Genomic DNA, 21,237 nt, shown 5'->3' on the forward strand with positions numbered 1-21,237 from the left:
AAAACCGGAAGACGTTTGGAAACATGAAGATGGCGACTTCCTTTGGGCTCTGTTGGCAGCGTTGGGAAGGTGACTTTTAAAATGTACAGTGTAATCTACAGATTACAGATTACATACCCCAAAATGTAGTTTGTAACGTAATCCATTAAATTACTTAAAGTGAGTAACGTAATCTGAATACTTTGGATTACTTGGTTTGCTGTAGAGAAGCAAAGACGAGGATATTGTAACATAAGATGTTTTATCTGCTAAAAGAAAATAAAAAGCCCAGACTTGACTCGGACTTGAGGTCAAAGACTTACTTGAGGCTTGCAAAAGAACGACTTGGCCCCATCTCTTGTAGACAGTAATACGTAATAATGCAGGATTACTCAGACATGTGTGAATGAAACAAAACACAACTCTAGGTCTGTTTTTGAGGAGTAACAACATTCTAACATGGCTTAAAACTCACAAGAGTCATTTTGTGTGTTCCAGTGAGGGAAGATTCTTACCGTTCAGTGAAGGAGCAGGGGGCGGGGGGGCTGTGGTAACCTGGAGACAGAGGGAGACTGTTGCTGCCGCCGCCGTTGCTGCTGCTGTGGTTTGGGAGGTTCACAGCGTCAGGCCACGGAGAACACTGCACACAAAGATACACACAAGCACGTATATGTAAACATAAACACACAGACACAGACAAATACACACACATACATACACAAATGAGCAAAGTACTTTTCTTACAGCATACTTTTACTCCTACTTGAGTAATATTTTTACTGAAGAAACAGTACTCTTACTTGAGTTAAGGTTTTCGTGACTCTTCCCAAGTTTTATGTTGATTTGCGTTTTTTGTGTCACTCATTCAGATATGATTTCGTGTTTTTAATTTTTGTGTCTATCCTTTGAAAATACCTGATCTTGGGCATGATTTAATGTTTCATTTTCTCTTTCAGTTACTCTTTCTTGAGTAGTAGTCTTACTTAGTCATTTCTTGAACCACTATTTTCGGCGTTATGAGTAATATTATTCTGAAGTTACGTTATGACAATACAGTTGTTGGCTACTGTACACGTACGTGAGTCATGATCAGAGATTTCAGGGAAGTTACAGTTTTCAGTTCCTTATGATTATAACAAAACTAATAAACTAATATAAACTGTGATACATTTAGAAACAAAAACAAGCAGTTTCAATGTAAAGTGCCTGAAACACAGAATGTAAGCTACTGGAGTTTGTGGTGTCAGAATAAATTTTATTGAAATTAATCTTTTTCTTCATCTCCGCAACTTTTATTTTTTGAAAGAAGTTAATATGTTAAACTAGAAAATCTGCTGTTTAATTGACTGTGTTGGAGATCCTTTTTTTTTTTGTTCCATGTTTTTTCCGGTTCAATTTCAAACGAGATTAACCTGGTCCATGTGACTCCGAGCCCCAATCATTGACAGACAAAACAAACTTTGGGAAAACGTAGTGACTCATGCAACATATTAACATGAATGAGTTTGCATTTACTCGTTCTGTAAGTGTGTTGTGGTTTTGAGAACTACAAAGTCTAACCTAAGATAACAACACCGCAAAGTCTACACTGTTGTAAATCTATCTGGGTTTAATAAAAAGTCTACATCACTCGTCTGTCATAATGAAAAAATTAAGATGTAAAAACGTTTAATCACTGCTGTTTCATTACACAGATTGGACTGAAGAAAGAAACAGAGCAAAGGATCATGGTCTATGTAGTTCTCTCAGTTTTTTAGCTGTTGCTGCACCATAACAATAAATTTAAGCGGAGAAATTTGTAATTCAACATATTGCAAGACTTTTGACGATATTTCTATTACGTTACATCCCTACTATCTTCTGGAAAAAGGGGTACTAGGATGACGTGTGGAAAATGAAGGTCAAATAAATAAATATATTCATGGTTAGAAGAGAAAACGAGCTGTACCTCTTTGAGTACGGTGGTCTCGTGTGAGAGCTGGTACTTCTCCCGGTCTTGGGGCTCCTTTTTGTGGATCTTTTCCCGATCTGTTTTCAGTTTACGATCTGCTCCTTTAGGCTTTAAGACAAAAATAAATAAATAAATAAACAAAATTATGACATACTCTTTTCTAGCATCGTCACTAGGGCTGGGTATCATTAAGAAGTTGCCGATACGATACATAGGCCACGATACGATACATACCTCGATACTGTGCACTTTTGATTCGATACGGTTCAATAAAAAATAAAAAGGCTAAATCATGGCTGTGATACTAAAAGTCTATGTTAAACCACTTCTTGTGCAAAGTTAATCGGAAACGCAAACATTGTAATCATCAAAACAGTGAAAATGTCAAAAGTGTTGCATAAAAAAGTTTCCTTCCACTAAAAAAAACAACAAAACTGTAGCACTGTACTTTAAAAATACTCTTGTCGATATATCGATACAGCAGGCCATGATATCGATACTGTATCATCACTTTAAACGAAACGATATACCGATATTTCAATATTTTTGCACACCCCTAGTTGGAGGCTCCGTCAAATGCTTTTCTCTGTGGTGATGTTATTGTTTTGTCTGGAGCGTTTCACAGTATGGCATTAAATCTTTATATCTTTAAGTTATGGGTCAGATCTGTGGAGAGGCAACCGGGCTCATAGACAGAATGCCAATATTTCTAGTTATTTAGAAGCATTTGTAATTAAATAAACATAATGTAGAGCTGTTAATGTCATACTGTCAGTGTTGGGAAGGTGACTTTTAAAATGTATTCCCCTACAGATTACAGATTACACCCCAAAATGTAGTTTGTAACGTAATCCATTAAATTACTTGAAGTGAGTAACGTAATCTGAATACTTTGGATTACTTGATATTGTTATGCTTTTGAAAACAACATGAATCTAACAACCGCATCCTGAAAATTCTTGTTTGTTCTCTTTAAATTGTCTGTTGAGCCCAAGTCTCCATGACAACAGACAACTGTTTACTCTAGAGAAGTAAAGACCAGGAAATCTTAACATGAGATATCTGTTTTGTCTGCTAAAAGAAAATAAAAAGCCCTGTCTTTACTTAAGCATTTTAAAAATATTATTGATAGAGAAATGATTTGTATATGAGATCACTGCTGCCTTAAATTATGTCCACCTACTGTTATGTGTCATATTGTTTAGACCTGGTTCAGTCCTGGTTCAGTCCTGGTTCAGTCCTGGTAGTCCTGGTTTAAGTCCTGGTTTAGTCCTGGTGTAGTCCTGGTGTAGTCCTGGTGTAGTCCTGGTGTAGTCCTGGTGTAGTCCTGGTGTAGTCCTGGTTTAGTCCTGGTGTAGTCCTGGTGTAGTCCTGGTGTCCTGGTGTAGTCCTGGTGTTAGTCCTGGTGTAGTCCTGGTTAGTAGTCCTGGTGTAGTCCTGGTGTTAGTCCTGGTTTAGTCCTGGTGTAGTCCTGGTGTAGTCCTGGTGGTGTAGTCCTGGTTGGTAGTCCTGGTGTAGTCCTGGTGTAGTCCTGGTGTAGTCCTGGTTTCCTGGTTAGTTTGTCCTGGTGTTGTCCTGGTTTTAGTCCTGGTGTAGTCCTGGTTTTAAGTCCTGGTTTAGTAGTCCTGGTTTAGTCTGGTGTTCCTGTCCTGGTTTAGTCCTGGTGTAGTCCTGGTTTAGTCCTGGTGGTTAGTCCTGGTTCCTGGTGTAGTCCTGGTTTAGTCCTGGTTTAGTCTGGTTTAGTCCTGGTTTAGTCCTGGTTTAGTCCTGGTGTAGTCCTGGTTTATTCCTGGTGTAGTCCTGGTGTAGTCCTGGTTTAGTCCTGGTTTAGTCCTGGTTTCCTGGTGTCCTGGTGTAGTCCTGGTTTAGTCCTGGTTTAGTCCTGGTGTAGTCCTGGTGTCCCTGGTTAGTCCTGTTTAAGTCCTGGTTTAGTCCTGGTGTAGTCCTGGTTTAGTCCTGGTGTAGTCCTGGTTTAGTCCTGGTGTAGTCCTGGTTAGTCCTGGTTAGTCCTGGTTTAGTCCTGGTTTAGTCCTGGTTTAGTCCTGGTGTGGTCCTGGTTTAGTCCTGGTTTAGTCCTGGTTTAGTCCTGGTTTAGTCCTGGTGTAGTCCTGGTTTAAGTCCTGGTTTTAGTCCTGGTGTAGTCCTGGTGTAGTAGTCCTGGTTTCCTGGTGTAGTCCTGGTGTAGTCCTGGTTTAGTCCTGGTTTAGTCCTGGTTTAGTCCTGGTGTAGTCCTGGTGTGTTAGTCCTGGTTAAGTCCTGGTTTAGTCCTGGTTTAGTCCTGGTTAGTAGTCCTGGTGTAGTCCTGGGTGTAGTCCTGGTGTTAGTCCTGGTGTAGGTAGTCCTGGTTTAGTCCTGGTTTAAGTCCTGGTGTAGTCCTGGTGTAGTCCTGGTGTAGTCCTGGTTTAGTCCTGGTTTAGTCCTGGTGTAGTCCTGGTTTAGTCCTGGTTTAGTCCTGGTAGTCCTGGTGTTGGTAGTCCTGGTTTAGTCCTGTTTAGTCCTGGTTTCCTGGTTCCTGGTTAGTCCTGGTGTAGTCCTGGTTTAGTCCTGGTGTTAGTCCTGGTTTATTCCTGGTTGTAGTCCTGGTGTAGTCCTGGTTTAGTTCTGGTGTAGTCCTGTTAGTCCTGGTAGTCCTGGTGTAGTCCTGGTTTAGTCCTGGTTATCCTGTCCTGTTAGTCCTGTTTATTCCTGGTGTAGTCCTGGTTTAGTCTGGTGTAGTCCTGGTGTAGTCTGGTTTAGTCCTGGTTTAGTTCCTGGTTTAGTCCTGGTCCTGGTGTAGTCCTGGTGTAGTCCTGGTGTAGTCCTGGTTTAGTAGTCCTGGTGTAAGTCCTGGTTAGTCCTGTCCTGGTAGTCCTGGTGTAGTCCTGGTTCCTTCCTGGTGTAGTCCTGGTTAGTCCTGGTTTAGTCCTGGTGTAGTCCTGGTTTAGTCCTGGTTTAAGTCCTGGTTTAGTCCTGGTTTAGTCCTGGTGTAGTCCTGGTTTATTCCTGGTGTAGTCCTGGTGTAGTCCTGGTGTGGTCCTGGTTTTAGTCCTGGTTTAGCCCAAAATGTGAAAACAGGAAAATACCGCCGTGTAATCCATTTATTTCAACAAAGTAACTGTAATCCAATTACCACTCACTGAAACAGTAACTGTAACTGAATACAGTCACTCATAAATTGTACTCTGATTACGGAATCCCAGTTACATGTAATCCGTTACTCCCCAGCACTGCACACTGTCAGGTTTTTGTGATGGTAGAAAGCTCCAAAAAGTAGGTAGATCCTCTTTAAACACAGAAACCTAAAAATGAATATGTGTTTTTAATGGGTGATGTGAATGTAGCAGATGTACCTTAAACACTTTGATCTGGCAGCTGGCCGACTGCACGTGCTCCATATACTCTCCCTGCTCGTTGGTGGTGAAAGTGTCCACCTGGATCCTGAACGGAACGCCTTTTTCACCTCCGTGTTTCCTGGGAGTGAACTCTGTGCTGATGCAGTTCACCTGAGAGAGAGAGAGGGAGAAGAGAGCGAAGAGAGAAAGAGTTAGGGAGAGAGAGGGACAAAGAAAGACAGAGAGAACGACAGAGACAGTGATATATATGATATTTATTTAGGAAAGTTTTAACTCTTCTTTTTAGCTTTCAGGTTTTGTCCAGGTTTCGTCCAGGTTTCATCCAACTTTCGTCCAACTTTTGTCCAACTTTTGTCCAACTTTCGTCTAGGTATTGTCCATGTTTTGTCCAACTTTTGTTCAACTTTTGTCCAACGTTTGTCCAACTTTCATCCAAATTTTGTCTGGGTTTAGTCCAGATTTATTCCAAATTTATTCTGGGTTTTGTCCAGGTTTCGTCCAACTTTCGTCCAACTTTTGTCCAGGTTTAGTCCGGATTTAGTCCAACTTTCGTCCAACTTTTGTCCAACTTTCGTCCAACTTTCGTCTAGGTATTGTCCATGTTTTGTCCAACTTTTGTTCAACTTTTGTCCAATGTTTGTCCAACTTTCATCCAAATTTTGTCTGGGTTTAGTCCACATTTATTCCAAATTTATTCTGGGTTTTGTCCAGGTTTCGTCCAACTTTCGTCCAAATTTTGTCTGGGTTTAGTCCAGATTTATTCCAAATTTATTCTGGGTTTTGTCCAGGTTTCGTCCAACTTTCGTCCAAATTTTGTCTGGGTTTAGTCCACATTTATTCCAAATTTATTCTGGGTTTTGTCCAGGTTTCGTCCAACTTTCGTCCAAATTTTGTCTGGGTTTAGTCCACATTTATTCCAAATTTATTCTGGGTTTTGTCCAGGTTTCGTCCAACTTTCGTCCAAATTTTGTCTGGGTTTAGTCCAGATTTATTCCAAATTTATTCTGGGTTTTGTCCAGGTTTCGTCCAACTTTCGTCCAAATTTTGTCTGGGTTTAGTCCAGATTTATTCCAAATTTATTCTGGGTTTTGTCCAGGTTTCGTCCAACTTTCGTCCAACCTTTGTCCAACTTTTGTCCAGGTTTAGTCCGGGTTTAGTCCGGATTTAGTCCAACTTTCATCTAGGTATTGTCCAGGTTTTGTCCAACTTTTGTTCAACTTTTGTCCAACTTTCATCCAAATTTTGTCTGGGTTTAGTCCGGATTTAGTCCAACTTTAGTCTGGGTTTTGTCCAGGTTTCGTCCAACTTTCGTCCAACCTTTGTCCAACTTTTGTCCAGGTTTAGTCCGGATTTAGTCCAACTTTCGTCCAACTTTTGTCCAACTTTTGTCTAGGTATTGTCCATGTTTTGTCCAACTTTTGTTCAACTTTTGTCCAACGTTTGTCCAACTTTCATCAAAATTTTGTCTGGGTTTAGTCCACATTTATTCCAAATTTATTCTAGGTTTTGTCCAGGTTTCGTCCAACTTTCGTCCAAATTTTGTCTGGGTTTAGTCCACATTTATTCCAAATTTATTCTGGGTTTTGTCCAGGTTTCGTCCAACTTTCGTCCAACCTTTGTCCAACTTTTGTCCAGGTTTAGTCCGGGTTTAGTCCGGATTTAGTCCAACTTTCATCTAGGTATTGTCCAGGTTTTGTCCAACTTTTGTTCAACTTTTGTCCAACTTTCATCCAAATTTTGTCTGGGTTTAGTCCGGATTTAGTCCAACTTTAGTCTGGGTTTTGTCCAGGTTTCGTCCAACTTTCGTCCAACCTTTGTCCAACTTTTGTCCAGGTTTAGTCCGGATTTAGTCCAACTTTCGTCCAACTTTTGTCCAACTTTTGTCTAGGTATTGTCCATGTTTTGTCCAACTTTTGTTCAACTTTTGTCCAACGTTTGTCCAACTTTCATCAAAATTTTGTCTGGGTTTAGTCCACATTTATTCCAAATTTATTCTAGGTTTTGTCCAGGTTTCGTCCAACTTTCGTCCAAATTTTGTCTGGGTTTAGTCCAGATTTATTCCAAATTTATTCTGGGTTTTGTCCAGGTTTCGTCCAACTTTCGTCCAACCTTTGTCCAACTTTTGTCCAGGTTTAGTCCGGGTTTAGTCCGGATTTAGTCCAACTTTCATCTAGGTATTGTCCAGGTTTTGTCCAACTTTTGTTCAACTTTTGTCCAACTTTCATCCAAATTTTGTCTGGGTTTAGTCCGGATTTAGTCCAACTTTAGTCTGGGTTTTGTCCAGGTTTCGTCCAACTTTTGACCAACTTTTGTCCAGGTTTAGTCCGGGTTTAGTCCAGATTTAGTCCAACTTTCGTCTAGGTATCGTCCAGGTTTTGTCCAACTTTTGTTCAACTTTTGTCCAACTTTCGTCCAAATTTTGTCTGGGTTTAGTCCGGATTTAGCCCAACCTTTGTCTGAGTTTCGTCCAGGTTTTGTCCAACTTTTGTTTAACTTTTGTCCAACTTTTGTCCAGGTTTAGTCCGGGTTTAGTCTGAATTTAGTCCAACTTTCGTCTAGGTATCGTCCAGGTTTTGTCCAACTTTTGTCCAACTTTCATCCAAATTTTGTCTGGGTTTAGTCCGGATTTAGTCTAACTTTCGTCTGGGGTTTGTCTAGGTTTCGTCCAACTTTTGACCAACTTTTGTCCAGGTTTAGTCCGGGTTTAGTCCGGATTTAGTCTAACTTTCGTCTGGGGTTTGTCTAGGTTTCGTCCAACTTTTGACCAACTTTTGTCCAGGTTTAGTCCGGGTTTAGTCCGGATTTAGTCCAACTTTCATCTAGGTATCGTCCAGGTTTTGTACAACTTACATCCAACTTTCGTCCAGGTTTTGCCCAGGTTTCGTCCAACTTTTGTCCAACTTTTGTCTGGGTTTAGTCCGGATTTAGTGCAACTCTCATCCGGGTTTTGTCCAGGTTTCATCCAACTTTTGTCCAACTTTCGTACGGGTTTAGTCAGGGTTTAGGCCAGGTTTAGTCCAGATTTAGTTTAGGTTTAGTCAAACTTTCGTCCAACTTTCATGTATAACTTGCATGTATAAATATGTATTATGTATTTTAATGCTTTTTATTTATTGTTTTTATTTATGATCTTCTCTCTTTTATTGTCTTAATTTGTCTGTGCAGCACTGTCTTGTTTATAAAATGTGATGTATAAATAAAGTGCATTGGTTTGGATAATGATGTTAACTATGTTTTATTGAAATGACCAGTCGAACCTGTGATGTGTAAACGTCCGGATATTTGTACCTGGATGAAGACGGAGGCGTTCTTGGCAGGGTCCCACAGGAATTCGATGGTGTTGAGGTGGAGCGGGTGTGAACGTGGCTCTAGTACGCCCACTGAGAGAGGGATGTCTGCAAGATACGTGACAAGACGAATGATGAATCTGCTCTTCTTCACAAACACCACTGTCTACGTCCTAATGTGAATTTTCAAACTAACCACGCTCATGTATAATCATATCACCACCAGTCTCCACATCAACAAACACTGACAAATATGTTTTAAGATTGAAAATGGATTTAAACAGCACATTTCCAGAAGCCTGTGATCAAAAAGAGCGTTCCTGGTCCTGTTTAGGTGTTTGAATGTCACCAAAAAACTGAGAGAGACTTACTGAAAAACTGAGATCTAGCTTGTTACTGTAAAGCCGGGGGAGCCCGTGTGACCTTGGGGAACATCCTTTTTTTTTTCCCGTGCTAGAATAAAGTGTAATTGCACATTCACTAATGACGCTCTGATTCAAAAGAAACAGAAAACACACTCCAAAATTCTTGTAGAGGTGCAAATGCAAGGAGCAGCCAGACAAAAGTGAAAAAATGCATAGCACACTCAGATGGCCGATGTCCAAAAGCTTACTTATTTTCAAAAAATGGCACCTGGGCTGGCAACCATTTTGTGCACTGTGGTCCAAAGTAAGAAAAATATCTGATGAAGGCTTTTTTGCTGAAAAATTATTTTGAAAATAAATCAGCTTTTGGACATCGGCCCTCTGAGTGTGCTTTGAATTTTTCACTTTTGAGTGACGCTCTCATTGTCAGAGTGTGGGCAGGGAGTATTAGTGCTATAGACCTTTTCAACAAAGACCAGAAGTTCTGCGATGTAAAGTAAATGTCACTTCCGGTTAATGCTTTTCCATGGCAAAATATCTGTGGAAATGCCTCGTGTATTTTCCACCAGCTTCATAAATCTGCATCATCACCGAATCTTTATTCAACCAGGTCAACAAAGGATAAACATGAAAATTTTATTCACAACTATCAAGGTAAGAAAGACGAAAACCTAAAGGCGAACAACGACAAGTGAATTACTCCTGAGCAAAACTAACTTTATTGTCATGAATAAAACATAAGTAACTTGTTAACTCAGGCTGATTCTACAATTAAAATTAAAAATCGATTTCATGATAGTCGTGGATAAATTTTATAAAATGTACTTCCAGCTAAGTCTGCTCTTTCCAATCAGATTGTGTTAAAATAAAGGTCAAATTAAAGTCTAACAAGCCGCAGACAGAGAACATTATGTAACTTTTAGGGTGGGGGGTCCGTCACCTGCTGGTTTCTATTGTTCCTGTTCCAGCTCCACTTTATATTTATTGAGTTAGAGGTGGTTTTACAGCACAAAAGTACTATGAAAAACAGACATTCTGACTGCTGACTGCGCCACAGATCTGGCCTGTAACTTGGTCTAGTTTGCCATACTGAGAAATATTCCAGACAGAGAAATAACATCACAGCATTTGACAGACTCTCCACCAGAAAAGTTGCACCTTTAATCAAGTTGAAATTTGAAATATTATGAAATTAATATTATTTTAAAATGGTATTGTACCTTTTTCTATGCCAGTACCAGGTTATATCTGTGCTATAAGGGAGGGGGACCAGATTTTTTAAATTTCAAACCTGGGACACACCCGATATGGGATAGTTGGTATAAATAACATTCTGAAAAGAGCATATAGTCCATTCTCGACAGCTATAATCTGAGGGACTTGTGTTGCTTTATGTTCTTTTTTAAGCACTGTTTGCTATATTTTACTTAAACAAATGACAAGATATGTTTTTTACTTTACTGCTGGCAGGGATCAGATTGGTCGAAAATAGCGACACCTGGAACATTTCTTGTATAAAACAGTGACAAAATCACTGGTTTGGGATAAATCTGCTGGGACAGGGGACAAAGAGCTCAAAACTGGGACTGTCCCGGGGAAAGGGGATGCCTGGTCTCCCTACTATAAGGTAAAGTGAAGTACTGTGTGAGTGCAGTGACTGACCGATATCGAGGATGCGGTCCCCGGGTCGGCTCCACCTCCAGCCCTCCAGCTGCTGGTGCTCCATGTACTGCAGCCTGCGGTCATGAAACACCACCCGCACTATGCTCTGAGCACAGGGACACCACGTCAGCACACTCTGTACACTGTTCTGTTTACATTTATCTGTCTATATGTCACCTCACTGCAGCCTGTCATCTCAAAAGGCTCTGTGCACAATAACGCCCGGCAACCTCACTGTTAGTCTCTCTACTTCCTGTCCAGTTTTATCTCTGTATAAAAATGAATTAAGATTTAAAGAAAAAGCAGTGAACTGATTTAGGGTGATCAAATTTTCAAAAATCAAAACTAAGACAGCGTGGGTTGGGACAGTTGTTAGAAATAAGACTGTGAAAAGAGCGCGTGACATTGTCCACTCTCGACGCACTTGTGGGTCAGTTATAATCTGATCGCACTGTTTGATTTGTGCTCATTTTCAAACTCAGTTTTCTAGACATAGAGAGGCCAAGAGACATAGTCCCTCGTGCAATCTCGTCCTTTCAGTCATTACCCAAAGCTCATGACCATAGGTGAGGGGAGGAACGTAGATTAACCGGTAAATCAAGAGCTTTGCCTTTCGACTCAGCTCCTTCTTCACCACAACAGTCCAAGAACTGTGTCACTGCAGACGCTGCACCGATCTGCCTATCAGTCTCACGCTCCATCCTCCAGTCACTTGTGAACAAGACTCAAAGATACTTCAACTCCTTCATTTGAGGCAGGGACCCTCCACCCACCCGGAGAGGGCAAGCCACCTTTTTCCGGTTGAGAACCATGGTCTTTAATTGGGAGGAGCTGATTCTCGTCCCAACCACTCAGACATGACAACAAAGTCGATCATCCACAGTGAGTGACCTGTCCCCGTTCACTGCTGTTAACACCAGCACATGGCGACTGAGCTGTGGGACTATAAGGCCACACCAGCTCACCGCCGCTCCCCGCAGGCGACACCAGAAAATGGAGGGTCTCTCGAGAAGTTGAGTACCAGAGTCCAAGTTGTGCGTGGCCGTGAGCCCGACTACATCTAGAGGGTACCTCTTAACCTCCTGCACAAGCTCAGGCTCCTTTTCCACCAGTGAAGTGAGGCCAGGTTCTCTGCCCGTGGACTAGGTTGTCGTGGACTCTGACCTCAACAGTCGTCTAGTCCTCTTTGCACCTGACCCATATGAAACCCGCTGTGGGTGGTGAGACCACAGGCCGACCCATGTCATCCTTTTGGGCTGAGCCCAGCTGGGACCCGTGGGCAAAGGCCCGTCTAACAGGCACTCGCTTTTGAGCCCCAACCACAGGCCTGGCTCTCGGGTGGGGCCCCGGGTGACATTACAGTCCTTGATATCAGACTATTCATAGGGGTTCATGAACTGTTTTTATTCTGACCCGTGACCTCGGATCTGTTTGCCATGGGAAACCCTACCAGGGGCATAATACCCCAGCCAACTTAGCTCCGAGGATCATTTGAGTACGCAAACCTTGAACTGCCACTTTACTGTGGTGGGGGAGTTTGCATACCTGAATTTTAAATAATTTAAATATTAATAGATTATTAGTTTTAATAAAAGTGACTGTGAGCTTTGAGACACAGTGAGATAACTGGTGTGCTGCTGTGCACAGAACCTGTTGACAAAACAAGAATTGCAGAATAAGTAAATATTAAATAAGATAAGGTTCATTAGCAATAGCAGTGCTGGATTCACGTCATTACAAGCCCACATACTGACTAGATCAATACTTTGCTATTTTACAAATAAAAGAGGAGCTGTAGCTCTCTCTGGTGCTCTGGGATTTTAGGATGTATGTTTGACAGTTGAGATGACGACACAGACTCAGCTCTAGTGTAGCTCTCTCACACACTCATAAATGGCATCATGTATTTACTCAGATCCACCTGTGGCGTTCTTGTGTTTCTGGGATGTTCAAACTTAAATGTGCGGCACCTTGACCGCAAAGGCATGTCCGCTGGAGCTACTCTTCAAAAATTAACCCAAGTGTTGACCAAGGTCCTTTGGGTAAGGACTACACTAAACAAGGCAGTGTGTGAGTTACTGTCAAATAATGAGCCAGATGATACACAAACATACTTTCAATATGCAGTGTAGTTTACAGTTGAATTCTTTGTCCATTATCTGACTAATTATTGCAATTCTACACTTTATTTTTACACAGTAACAGCCCATGTGCTGCATATTAAAGATCCTGTATTACGCAAAATCTTGTGAAGTTTGATCCAAGTTACCTCATCAAAAACAGACCAGGAGTGTTTTGTTTCATTCACACATGTTTGAGTAATCCTACATTATCAGGCTGTCTACATTTCCCAAGCTCAAAATGCTCTGTTCCACCTTGTGATGTCATGAAGCGGTAGTTTTCAAGTTAATAGCTCTTTTTAGCTTTTGTGCAGTAGTGATTGGCAATTCTGGGCCAGAAATGATCCAAATCATTCTAGTGAAGATGGATGGAGTTTTAAAACACAATGGAGCACTTCCTGTATTAAAAAAATCACAAAGTGGAACAGTGGAACACAGTCTACATATGCAAGAGTTGTGTATTAACTATGTCTAAATGAAACTTCAAGTATGTTTTTGATGAGGAAACACATTTATTACAGTATAACTTAAAACTGGTACAGAAAAATAGATTTTTAAAATTGAGCAGAGACAGAAAACTGTCCACCTACCTTCACATATTTGGTGCTTATGTCTGAATACTCCACTAGTTTTCTGTTAAGCATACGGATTTCATAGGACTGACCTACATTTTGAAAACAAAACACCTGATTAAAAGGCTTCTCTTGTAAAGTACAGGCAGAAACTGAAGCAGGAGTGAAAACTGTATTTCCCAATGTGAAATACATGTGTCAAAATCATCACAGACAGAGGATGTGACATGTGACAGTAGATGTTAAAGTGCACTATGTAACTTTTTGGTTCGAGGTCTGTCACCTTCTTGTTTCTGTGGATATGTCATTGCTCTGCTTAGAATGTTCCACAATGAATTAAACAGCTTTACCTCACATTTATTCAATTACATGAGGTTTTATAACTCAAAAATACCTAGAAAAACAGGGATTCTGACTGTGAGCGGGGTTGTCTCTCCACAGATCTGACCCGTAACTTGTCCTGGTTTGGTCACCATGAAGATAGAAAGGTGTGAAACCGGACAGAGCAATAACATCTCTATAAAGAAAAGCATTTAACGGACCCTCTGCCAGAAAAGTTACACAATGCACCTTTAAGTGTGTGTGAATGAACTGTCTGTCAAGATAAAAGATTATAAACTGATCAAAGAAAATGCAGAAGGAATAAAAAGATGACAGGAAAAAGAGTTTCAGAGGTCGTGTTGAGAGACAAATACCAGCTCTGAATCATGTTTATCAATCAGTTTCATTCTTATAACACCAACTATTACATTTTCAGTAATAGTTGTGTATCTTAGAATTATACCAGGTTCATTCAACCAGGGTTGGTTTATGTGTCAGACTGCAGATTTGCTGACTTTGTTTATGGTTAATGTTTCTGTAATTATAGGGCCTGGTGACAGTTTTCTTTTTCACAGTACATTCAGAAAGTGACACCATTATTCAGTCTCAAAATTATGAAAAATTTTAAACATGAGATTAAAATGTGATGTTTGTGGAGCCAAGTATTAACTAATAATTAGGGCTCAAAGTAGAGTTTGTGGGTTATTTGTATTTTTCTACCAAAACTAGTAGTGAATCTCCAATAGAATCAAACAGGTTCCTGCCTCCATCTGAAATTATAACAAAATAAAATACCAGAACATCAACACAACCTTTTTTTGGCTCATCGCTAACCTCAAGTTGAATTTGCATAACAGTACATTACTTCAACTGCAGAAGTACATCTACTACTACAACTACTGCTACTACCATGACAACTACTGCTTCAACTGCTGAAAATCATAGGCCCTTCTGACACAAAGAAAGAATAGTCATCTACCACTCGCTCAGGTTCTGGAAGTAAATTTTCCATTAATTTTTCCCTTAGACTTCGGAAAAATCAAATATTAAGAGTTCAAAGACATCGTGGTCACATTTTTACATTGCATTTTTCCATCTTTAAGGCACTCAAACTTAGCCAGGCTGGCGCCACCTAGTGCCGCCGCTCAATTTCATTTCTCTCCAGCGACTAGGTCAGGAGATGGAATACACTAGACAGTTCACAAAAACCCCGGAAGTGCGAGTTCGGGCACCGGCCAATCAGCGAAAATTCATACATTCTGTGTTGGCAACGATTCCCAAGATCGAGGATTTAAAGCCGGAACAAAGAGAATGTTTGGTGAATTTTATCAAGGGGAAAGACGTTATTGTCCTTCTTCCTACAGGATTTGGGAAAAGCTTAATATACCATTACATACTTCACGACCGAATAGCATCGATTGGTTAAATGACAGAAAGTACCCGCCTACTGTTGAGCGAACAATCTCTAACACTGCTAGGTCAGACGGTTTCTACGAAGTGAAACCAACCGATAAATCAGGTTAACTCAAACTGCTTTACGTCAAGAACCCACTCATTCATGCACCAGTGTATGCAGACAAAGGGGGTGAGGTGGGTTAAATGTCTTGACCAAGGACACAACAATAGTGTTTATCTGTGGGAGCTCCAAATTGTCTACTGTATCTATTTTTCTTTCTTTCTACCACCATCTATCGCTAAACCCAAACAAACCCGCTGGCACTCATTCACAAATTGGCCTTGGCACGTTGATTGAGGTAAGTGAGGCTCTCTTCTATCTATCCATTTATCCACCCATCCATTCATCTCTCTAAACTAAAAACCCCAGCTGGTACTCATTGCCAACACGAGCTCTGCTGCAGGGGTCAGTGTCTGCGGGGAGTACCTTGGTTGAGGTAAGTGAGGGTCTCTTCGGTCTGTTTCACGGCCGGAGACGTGGCTGCACACAGAACGTACTGGAACGGGCTCCTCCTCACCCCGCCGCTCTCCGCCATCAGACGCGCTTCCTCGTTTTTTAGGAACGGTGCCAGCGCCTCTCTGAAATATACAAGTGATCTGTTAACAACCAGTGATCAAGGAAGGCAGGCCAGCTCTTATCTAACCTTTTAATCCACAGTACAAAGGCCTGGGCTTGCATAACTTGGACATAATAGTAAACTAACATAATAGTACACTCACCCTCCACTATCTGCTATAATTAGACATCAAATATATGACGCAATATATCTGGAATTATGTAGTAAATAAATAAAAAAGTAATGCCCAAGAGCAGGCCCTGAGCACCCGAGCAATAGAGGCCCAAATCTACCCCACCAGACAAGACCCACGGTGTAGGCTGTGCAAAGAGGCTCCTGAGACAGTTCAGCACAAAACTGCAGGGAGTAAGATGCTGCAGGGAAAGCAAACATGGAGCGACATAACCAAGTGGCAGGCATAATGTACAGAAACATCTGTGCAGAGTTCAGGCTGGAGACCCCAAAGTCAAGGTGGGAAACATGTCCTAAGGTTGTGGAGAATGACCGAGCCAAGATCTTGTGGGACTTCCAGATACAGACTGACAGACTGGTGATGGTGAACCAACCAGACAAAGTGGTGGTGGATAAGAAACAGAGCAGAGCTGTGGTGGAACTTGAGAAACTAGACAAATACCAGGGCCTCAAGGAGGAGCTGGAGAACGCCTGTAAGGTGAAGGTATCAGTGGTGCCTGTGGTGATCGAAGCACTTGGGGCTGTAACCCCCAAACTGGAAGAGTGGCTACAGCAAATACCAGGATAAACAACAGACATCTCAGGCCAGAAAAGTGCAGTACTAGGAACAGCAAAGATACTGAGCAGAACTCTAAAGCTCCAAAGCCTCTGGTAGCCGACCCAAGCTGGATGTAGTGGAGCTGTTAAGGACCAAAATAGTTAACTTTTATGGTACAAGCATGAAACTTTGCCAGATTACTAACACCTCCAAAACTAATATTTCTGGATATGGAACCAAGTCAAATTTAACACTAGAGCTGAAATTGCGCCTGTCACAAAATGGACTACATGAAAACGAGGCTGGCATTTAAAAAAACAAAAAAACAAAACTGGAGGAGTTGCTACAGCAGATCCCAGGAAAAACAACAGACATTTCAGTCCAGAAAATCGCGGTACTAGGAACAGCAAAGATACTGCGCAGAACTCTCAAGCTCTCAGGACCCGAACTGGATGATATATCAAATGTAGAAAGTAGTAAAAATAGATAGAAAGGAAGAACATTTTTTCAATTGAAAGTGAATTGGAGCCAGACTCAGTGGAGTCGGAAGAGCGCCCATGCTCACTTCCTATCTGGAACGTGGCATTTAGCCTTTTAGCTATGTCCATTTATATATACAGTCTATGATTTAAAACTAGGTTAAAAACAGTAAGTTTAATTAAAGCTTTTATTGAGCTGTATAGATGACATAACATTGACATATATGGAAAAAAAAGAAATAATTACATTTTCTTTTACTAAACGATCCGTATATTTTTTGCAGTGAATGAATTTGAGCCTCCACTAAAAGCATGTTAAAATGTAGGTTTGTTGACTTAGTGAAGTTTGCGTTGTGATAACCCGGTGACACAACCTAAAATAAAGGTGTTATGAAAGCCAAAAAAAAAAAAAAAAGTGTTTAGGGCAGATTTTGCAAAATGCACCTTATTAATTAACTAAAACAAAGAAAACCATCAATGAGATATATGAGAATTTGACAAAGTAGTTCTGCTTTGAAACGAATATTTAAACAAAACATTCAAATATGCTTTTTTTAATCAACCAAAATTAAGAAAACCATCAACTGGATATTTCAGAATTTGAGAAAGTAATAGCTTTGATTTGAAACTCACTACAAAATTTCAATAAACTAAAGATTTTGCTTTAAATTTCAAAATCCAAAATGTATAATTAACCAAAACAAAGAAAACCATCAATTTGAGAATTTGAAAAAGTAGCTTTGCTTTGAATTAAAACAACAACAACAAAAGCAAAATTTGGAAAGCAATTTGTGAGAATCCATCATAATGTACAGTGAAATAATTTAGCTGAAAATAATATCAGAAAAATGTCCTGATTGAGAACATTTTTTTCTGTGTGCCTAGTGTCTGTGTTCTCTGTGTTCTGATTTCTAAAACTGGGTGCTGCTTTACCTAATGTAACTAGCGGAGTGCTGGTGGAAAGACTCCGGCTGGGAATGGCAGAAGAGCATGTTTTTGGCGTCGTCTGGAGTCCCGGGAGCGAGCGGAGAGACAGGTACGGAGAGTGAGAGAGAGAGAGAGAGACAGGTGCGGTCCTTCTGCTGAGTCTGGAGAAGTTTGAAGAGACAACACGCGGCGAGCTCCGTTTTATAGGCGTCCGTGTGATGTCGTCAGAAATGATCATACCTCTATCGACCTCTGGGAAGCCCCGCCCCCCTCGACAGCCTCACGGGGTTTTGTATTAATAGTAGTCACACTCCAGCCCGTGTTTACATTGTCAACAGAACGCCTTACGCTAGACTTTAAACTCTATAGCATAATGATGTTTGGAGTGATTTGAGACAATAGCATGTGAGATGAGATAAGACAAGAGAGAGTGTAAATAGAACGAGGTTTATTGGCTTTCACGGGAGGGCAGTGTTGTGTGTCGTTCACATGGGGGCAGTGTTGCATGTCAGTGGACGGTAGTAAATTTGAAAAGTAGGTTTGGAAAATTACAGAAGTTAAGAGTATTTTTTTAATTAAAGGTGCAATGTTTAACTTTCTGGTGGTGGGTCGGTCAAAAGCTTTTCGTCTTGAGATGTTACTGCTTTGTCTGGAATGTTTCACAATATGGCCTCACATAAACTCACATACCGTATTTTTCGGACTATACGTCACACTTTTTTTCATGGTTTGGGTGCTTCCTGCGACTTATATATTAAAATTTTTACACACGAGAGAGCACTCTAGGCTTGTATGCCACTATCACTGTCATTTCGCACTCTACTGCATATGCCTCCTGCACATAAAAAAAACAAAAACGCTATCCTGCTGCAAGTAGTGAAATATGCAGCCAAAAACATTAATCGAGAAGCAGAAATAAAGTCTGGAGTGAGCGAGAAACTTGTGAAGGACTGACGGAAAGCGGGGATGGAGAACACAGCTTCACGGGAACCGAGAGGGTGCACCATGCAACTTTCCTGGAAGTCACTGGACGGATCGACAAAGCCTGAACTTCAGTGACACCGAAACCATCCTGTCGGGATTCAGAATGGCCGGAATAATTCTAACTGGAACTGATGCTGAGTCTGACGACAGCAGCGCTCCGTTTACCTCCGGAGGTCACGGAGTTGCTCAGAAGTGACACTGAGGATGAAGAATTTAATGGATTTAGTGATTTGGAGTGAGATGGAGAGTTTGGTAAACTTGTTCTGTTCTGTTGTTTATGCTATAGTTATCTAAAGAACTGTTCATATGTGATGTTAACAGTCTGTTGTTCTCTGTTCTATTGTAATTATTATAATTTGCCTTTCAAGATGAAATGTCGGTTCCTGGTCTCTGATTTTATAAAATAAATTTCCCCCAAAAAGTGCAGCTTATAGTCCGGAGCGACCTATGTATTATTTTTTTCTTCGTCATTACGCATTCTTTAGCTGGTGCAACTTATAGTCTGAAAAATACGGTACATGCAGAACACACGCAGGTATCGCTTTCCATTTTAACTGGTTGGACAGTTTACACCAGCAGTTAAATGATAAAAAGTACCCGCCTACTGTCGAGTGAACGAATTCTAACACTGCGAGGTCAGACTGTTTCCATGAAGTGAAACCGTCTGATGAATCAGGCAAGTCTTTTTATACTTTATGAATGAAATAAATAAATAAAGATACGGCTCGTTATTGTTGGAAAGCATCGTCTCTCTTGTCAACGTTTGTATTGATTTAAAACATAATTCACCCAATCAACAATGAATACACAAACAATTTTAAAAGTTTAGTGTTTAAACGTGAGAATCCACAGAGGAGGAGTCACGTGTGTATGCAGCTCTGCCTATGTCACGTGTAAATTTCAGGTGATATTAAACCTTTCTATCTTCACTAAGACCAAACCAAACCAAGTTACAGGTCAGATCTGTGGAGAGGCGACTCCACTCACAGTCAGAATGTTGTTTTTCTAGATATTTTTGAGCTATAAAATCACCTGTAATTGAATAAATGTAAGGTAAAACTGTTTAATGTCACACTGTGGAACATTCCAGGCAGAGCAGTGACATATCCATAGAAACAAGCAAGTGAAAAGTCACATAGTGCACCTTTAAATCTGACTCATGGGATAACAATAATAAAAAAAATAATACTACTATATTAAAGGTATTGTGTAAAGTTCTGTTGTCACAAACTTTCATTCAGGGAGAAGTTTATCTTGCATTCATAACTTTGGCCTTTTTCATATGCGCATCAAAATCTGATTATAATCTGACTTCTGGACCTTTAAGAGTATTTACCTTTCGAGTGTACATTTAACCACAGCCAACGTAAAAAATTAACTTCTTGGTTTCTTTTTAAAGACAGTACAGTAGATGTGTTTACCTTGTCAACATGTGTTGGGCTGCGAGCTACAAACATCTTCAGAACTGTGGCCGGTGTTCGTGGTGACCAGTAATTTATCAGATGTTGTTATTTATAATGTCAAAACTGATGTAATAATTTCACACGGAGAGCAGGAACAGAACTGAAAATCCATATAAAACCAAATTAAACAAATTGCTTAAAGTTCTTTCACATGAAAACAATCACACTTTTGTTACTGAATAATGCCACTTTTGGTAACTATTTCTCTTTAGTTCATTTCTTTGCGCTGACAAAACATATGTTTAAGACTGGCATGTTTTAGTTTTGTGTGGACAGGCCCAGAGATTACAGAGATAAAAGCATAAAAACCATGTCAAAATGTCAACACTGACAGTTTATTGTCCACAGTTATGAGCAGCAACTGTTTACAAAGGAATTATTCAGATGGCTTTTCAAGGAACGTATGAATGTAAGTTACAATTTAAAGATAGATCGACACTTTAGTAATCCTGAAGGAATTTCAAAATAAAATCAACAGAGTAATTAGTTTGCACTTACTTTTTTCCTGCCAAAACGGGTGTAAAGAGTAAAAAGATAAACAAATATTGGTCCAGTCAAATGAAGCTCATCGAGGCTTGCAGTTACAGAGGCGAATTTGGAGCCCAATTCCATATTTGGAATTCCGACCATGAGCATCATAGCAACCAAAGAGCCAATCCAGAGAGAGGTTGTTGAAGGTAATGCCTCTTTCTGCTCGTATCACTGGTTGAGCAGAGCGCCCGTCTCTGTTGAATAAAAGGTAAAAGGAGCTGTTAACTTGAAAACTACCACTACATGACATCACAAGGTAGAACAGAGCATTTGTGCTTTGGACATTACGGATCTAACAATAATCAAAATATCGTGATATGGTATCGCCAAAAGTCTCACAATAATATCGTGGGCTGTCACAATATATTGCAAACACAAGTTTCTTTGCTTAAATCAATAGTTTGGGTGCAGCAATAGCTTTAAAAAAAACATAGTAGAGCTGCTCGATTATGGAAAAAATCATTATCACGATTATTTTGGTCAATATTGAAATCACGATTATTGAAACGATTATTTTTTAGT

General features: G+C 40.4%; 1 protein-coding gene across 1 annotated transcript in view; it reads right to left on the bottom strand.

Moving 5' to 3' along the window:
* Window positions 1-20,809, bottom strand: part of tfcp2l1 (transcription factor CP2-like 1) — a 33,232-nt gene extending 12,423 nt beyond the window's left edge. Inside the window, exons 1-9 of the mRNA XM_055150817.1 lie at window positions 20,683-20,809; window positions 20,143-20,284; window positions 15,472-15,623; window positions 13,287-13,360; window positions 10,577-10,682; window positions 8,551-8,657; window positions 5,260-5,412; window positions 1,928-2,038; window positions 495-619 (exon numbers count right to left, since the gene is read on the bottom strand). Of these exons, the coding sequence (XP_055006792.1) occupies window positions 495-619; window positions 1,928-2,038; window positions 5,260-5,412; window positions 8,551-8,657; window positions 10,577-10,682; window positions 13,287-13,360; window positions 15,472-15,623; window positions 20,143-20,153 (839 nt within the window). The 5' untranslated portion in view covers window positions 20,154-20,284; window positions 20,683-20,809. The remainder of the gene's footprint in view (window positions 1-494; window positions 620-1,927; window positions 2,039-5,259; window positions 5,413-8,550; window positions 8,658-10,576; window positions 10,683-13,286; window positions 13,361-15,471; window positions 15,624-20,142; window positions 20,285-20,682) is intronic.
* Between the last annotated feature and the right edge of the window lie 428 nt (window positions 20,810-21,237).

This window comes from Boleophthalmus pectinirostris, unplaced genomic scaffold (genome assembly GCF_026225935.1).
Source record: "Boleophthalmus pectinirostris isolate CB_2022bp ecotype Guang Dong unplaced genomic scaffold, ASM2622593v1 HiC_scaffold_1, whole genome shotgun sequence".
In the NCBI taxonomy this organism is placed as follows: Eukaryota; Metazoa; Chordata; class Actinopteri; order Gobiiformes; family Gobiidae; genus Boleophthalmus; species Boleophthalmus pectinirostris.